At 40.7% G+C, this 5,187-nt stretch overlaps 1 protein-coding gene across 2 annotated transcripts in view; it reads left to right on the top strand.

The window, feature by feature from the left end:
* The window catches only part of LOC140335729 (ras-related protein Rab-5B-like), a 23,560-nt gene that overhangs the window by 4,856 nt on the left and 13,517 nt on the right, over positions 1-5,187 (top strand). Inside the window, exons 2-3 of one of the 2 annotated variants that reach the window (XM_072418631.1) lie at positions 2,110-2,191; positions 2,729-2,991. In XM_072418631.1, coding sequence (XP_072274732.1) covers positions 2,832-2,991 — 160 coding nt within the window. In that variant the 5' untranslated portion in view covers positions 2,110-2,191; positions 2,729-2,831. The remainder of the gene's footprint in view (positions 1-2,109; positions 2,192-2,728; positions 2,992-5,187) is intronic. The other variant, XM_072418632.1, reaches the window with a different exon arrangement.

The following is a 5,187-nucleotide window of genomic DNA, read 5'->3' as shown; positions in this document are numbered from 1 at the left end:
GTCCATATAGAGAAATCTCTTCCCCATTATTCACTTTGAGATCATTACAAAGAACAAGGGGGCACTCTTTGCGTCTGGAGGAAAAGTTTAATCACCGCATAACAAAGGGATTCTTCACTGTAAGGTCTGAAGAAGCACAGATTATAACTGGGTAATAAAGATAACTGTTGATCCAGGGAACATCCGATTGCCTCATGGAATCAGGAAGGATTTTTTTCCCCCTGTTGAAGCAAATTGTACCCGGGTTTTCTTCTTGCCTTCCTCTGCACCAACTATGTCCATAGGGTTTAATATCTTTGATATGTTTTTTTCCCTAGTGGTTGAACTTGATGGACTTATGTCTTTTTTTGAAAACAAACCGGGTCCAGCATGTTTTTCCTTTTACTGTAGGATGTAAATCCAGAGTATGTACGCAAAGCCAACATCATCTGGGTTTTTACTGCATGTCATTATACAGCATGGCAAACAATGTATTGTTACTGCCTAATTTTTCCTTAACCAGCCATCAGATCATTGATCAGTGATCATCAGGGGGTCAGTTCTGACATACAGAGGCAGAATCCTTCTTTGACTAGGATGGTCATCTCATTAGAGAGACATGGACATAATAAGTCCGTTCTGAGAAAAAGATCAGCTACATGGGATTACAGGCAGTAATGGTAACTAAGAACCAATATTCCTCTAGTGATAGTGATGCCTCCCATTGAATTATTTAAGAAAATGATCTGCCAATCTCAAGGAGTATATGTATAGAGAAATGTTCTAAAAAAAACATTTGTTGATGGTCAAGTTTACTAGTTAATATGCTCATATATTCAAAAAATTGGAACAAAGATTCAAAGCCATACAGAGTTCACCTGTCATATCAATATTATATTAGAACATGTTCCATATAGTGGGGAATGTAGAGAAACAACAAGTCAATACGTCACAGTAAAAATATCTCAGCCCCTGATGCGTTTCTTCTTTAGGGAATGTAGAGACAGATAATAAATGTACAGGTGTCTGAAGCCGTCCAAAAAAGTCACCCTTGTTCTAAGATATAGTTTCCGAAATAACCCAGAACCCTTTTTTGCAGGGTGGTCAGGGGGTAAATCCACAGGTTGTGTGGCATGAATACGGCTCACAGAGAGCTGACAGAGCAGCTTTATAACCCTAAAGAGCTACAGAACATCACCCTTTCTCCTCCTCTCAATTACTTTGGAGAGAGTTATTTGTTCACAGCAAATAGCTAGGAAAGCTTGAGATTGGTTCAGTGCTCAGGAGGTTACAAAGTCATTGAATTTCTGGCAAGATCACTAGGAATTTTTGTGTACCTGGAAATGTACTCCGTCTGGTGACAGAAAGCTAATGCAGTCCCCATCTAAGACTGGTGCTTTATTGGTGCACTTTTGGGTTAATAAGTTAACATTTTGCTATAGGTCCAACTTTTTTCCTTTACAAGTCTATAGGAATGCAGAACCCACCTGGAACAGGTCAGTGGCAAGGTCAACTGCAGGTCAGATGTAATTGTCTACAAATTCCAATTGATTTAGGAAAAGCCTTAAACGGGTGTCTGCTAAATACAATCAGCTGTATCATAGAAAAATTATTACTTACTGCAAATAAAAAGGATGTACCATTAACCCAAAACAACCAGTACTGTGAATGGTCCAGTTTGATGCTGTGTTTTTTTTTCATAAGTTTATTTACTAGATTTATTAATCACTCTTCATTACAATAAGAACTGACTGCCTAACGTTTTGCACCTAAGGGCTTTTATTTGTCGTATTTTTGTGTCTGCTCTGTCACTAAAAGGAAAAGAAAAGTAATGTGGGCTATTTATAGAGCTTTGTGAGTTCCGGAGCAGAGAATATCATTTTGGTGTGTGCTGGTTATGGAGCATGTTAAAGGGCCCTAAGATGTCCAATACCAGACATTTCTATTCGTGGTTTTTCTATTACTTCTCATTACCTTGTGACCATATTGAAGCACAGAGTAAGCCTTGATTGAGAAATTACTAAACTCACATATTAGAGCCTTACTACAAACCTGATGACTTGATTTGTAGTTGTCTTTTACGTCTAGTACACTTTTATACATTTTTCTTAATCCCCTTCTCTTCCACAGTGCGCAGCTGCAGTACTTCCTAGATCAGGGTTTCTCTACCAGGGTCCCTCCAGAGGTTGCACCAGAGATTTGTGACTCTCAGGTCAGTTTAGGTGACACCAATGATCTTTTTGGTTATCTGTAACGATGACATTCTTCCCAATGGCCAGCAATGTAAAAAAGCATTTTGCCCTCTGTGAGCTGTGGATGATATAATAAATATAGAAGAGGTTCTCAGAAGAACCTAATGAATTTTGAGGGTTACCCCATGTTATAAAGGTCGTGGTAGAGAATGTGTATCAAAATAATGTATGGCTGGTATAATGGAAGATCTAATAGGACAATCTTTATGTGATCTCTTTATTTTTGTAAACTGAAATCCAAATCTGGCCGTGTCCCCTTATTGCTGTTCAAGCATTTGGTTTGATAAGATTATAATATCACATTGCAGTAAGTGGTACTGCCTTAAATTTACTTTGGCAGCTTCCCTTTAAAACTGGAATGTTTGTGCCCTTGTTCATGTTTATCTTCTGCATATGAATTAGTTGTTTAAACATCCCTTTCAGCTATGTCAGTCCCCTATGTAGCTCAATTTGTATATAGAGGGAGTAAGAAATAATTCTGGATTTTTTTTCCTCAGGGGATTCCTAACAAACGATTATTTTGGATTTCAAATAACTGGAATAAAGAATCTCATCTCTTGGACGAGTGAAGAGCTCGGAAGGTAGCAAAAGGAGGACACAATGGCCAGCCGGGGAAGTACAAGGGCTAATGGAGTAGGGCAGACAAAGATCTGTCAATTCAAGCTGGTGCTACTCGGTGACATGGCAGTGGGCAAATCAAGTCTTGTATTGCGCTTCGTCAAGGGTCAATTTGATGAATTTCAAGAGACCACTATAGGAGGTAAGAAGCACAGCATGATCCTTGCTCAGAGTTGACCTCAAAGCTTTCCTTTGTCTAGGTCATTTTGTAAGCTAAAGCCTCACATGAAATAAAGAAAATTGCTCTACACCCTCCTGCTGCTTTTCTAGTACAGAACATTTCACAGTTATCAGAACAATTACTAAAATAAATAGACAAGTTTGTTTTAGGGATTGAAGGTATTTATTAGTGCCAAGTTGGAGATGGGGGGGAAACTTTTTCCTTATTCTCCCTGCACCTCTTACTAAAGCCAAGGTTTCATGTGACAAACTTTCTAATTATCTTTAGCCGCACACTGTGGGGGTACGTTAGTGGCGTGTATGCTTATGTTGGACTTCCCAGGCTGCGTGATGATGCTGTGTGTATGACAGCCTGGGCTGAATGGAAGGGGTTGGATGAAGCAGGAAAACCTACAGCCTGAAAGTGGTGTGAGCACTATGAAAGAAGGATGTGGAAAGGGCAAGTACAGGTAGTCCCAGAGTTAAGGACATCCAACATACGGATGACTCCTATATACGAACGGGGCTTCCCTGCTGCTTGTGTGCCGGATTGAGGCTTGATGGGGGGCGGTTTGTGTGACTTGCAGAAGATATCTTTTGCTAAACACAGCTGAGGTTGTGAGTGATCTTAAGGACTGAGCTCTTCTGCAGCCTCTGTAACTCTTTATTGACCAAGACAAACTCTGCAGCTGTTTCTTTTTGAAAATCAAAGCTCAGCTTGCTCCAGAAGTTAATGAATGTCCAGGCTCCAGAAGTTTTTTTTTTTTTATTAAAATATACCTGTTCCGATTTTCATACAAGTCACAACCCCACTAATAACTAGACACAGTGTGCAGTAAACAGAGGGGTGGTATGAAATATTTTTCTGTAGAGCTGTGCAGAAAAGGAAGAGAGCACAGTGGCCCTACCATAATTTTGCAAATGCAGGGAACACGTAGGAACACATTGCTTCTCTCTACTAACTTTCAGCATTAAATTCCTGCCAGCTGTCCTCTGGTGCTTTCTCACCCTTCTATGTATCTGTTTTTTGATCCATAGTAAGGAAACATGGCACAGCAAATACTTGTGTGACGTAGAATGAGACCTGCTTCTAACCTTCCTATAACTGCCCTTTTTACTATGAGGATGCTACAGGGCTGCATAAGTACCTGTAAGGGGCCTGCAGTTCAGGAAATTGGTGAATCATTCATTAGATAGGTAGAGGAGAGTGTGGAACTCACCAGTGTAGGTTCAGAAATAGTTTAAATTTAGTCTTGTGGTTTTACCGTGGAAATTACAATTTATAAAATTGTTTTTAAAGCCATACATAGGACTAATTATTTTTGACCCATCTTTGACTGAAATATGACTGTTGCTTGTTCTATAAAAAAATTACCAGGTCCTTTCACAGGCTAGGACGCCTTTGTAAATTGAATTTCCATGATTCCTTGCCTTCCTGAAGTAGGGTGCTGCTTTGCATCTAGCAGAATGAGAGACAAAGGAATGTGGTGACTCTCTTGCCCTGACACTGCCACAGATACATCTATCCATTGCTCCAGAACCAGACTGTCCATTTGTTTCCACCCCCTAAGTTTGCCACGTGTGACAAACAGACTGGACCAGATGTAAATGGATCTTCACTTAATCCCAATAACAACTGGAAGAAAATTAAATTGTCCTTGTAGAGCAGGGGTCGGCAAACTCGGGCTTTAAGGTCAGATACTGCCTAGCCGGTAGTTCATTCAGGCCTAACACCCCCTGGCCAGGGGGCATTAGGAACTACCAGAGCCGGAGCCCCCTTGCAGTTGCTCCCCTATTTACCACGGCCGCATTGATACTTCCGCCGCCGCAATGCATACGGAGGAGAAGGATTTATTTTTAGGGGGCGTTCCCTGGTGGGGGGCGGAGCCATTAGGGTGGGTCCGGCCTAGTGTGCTCCCGCCCACCCCATAAATGGTCTAGTGGCCAAAAAACTTTGCTGACCCCTGCTGTAGAGCAACAGCTTGGTTACCACTGTAATATTTTTTTTCCCAACACTATTGCCCTCCTGCTAAAGATCATTAGCTATTGGTATTCTACTTGAATAAATACACGTATGTTAAACATGTAGCCATTTTCTTGTCTGACACACACACACATTTACTTTTTTTTTTTTCTCCACTTTATTTGAGCTCCTGTAGATAGGGGAGTGCTGTTCAAT

The sequence above is a fragment of the Pyxicephalus adspersus genome, chromosome 7 (assembly GCF_032062135.1).
Source record: "Pyxicephalus adspersus chromosome 7, UCB_Pads_2.0, whole genome shotgun sequence".
Classification (NCBI taxonomy): Eukaryota; Metazoa; Chordata; class Amphibia; order Anura; family Pyxicephalidae; genus Pyxicephalus; species Pyxicephalus adspersus.
Note: the sequence above shows the minus strand (reverse complement) of the source record. Positions and strands in the feature narration are given on the sequence as shown.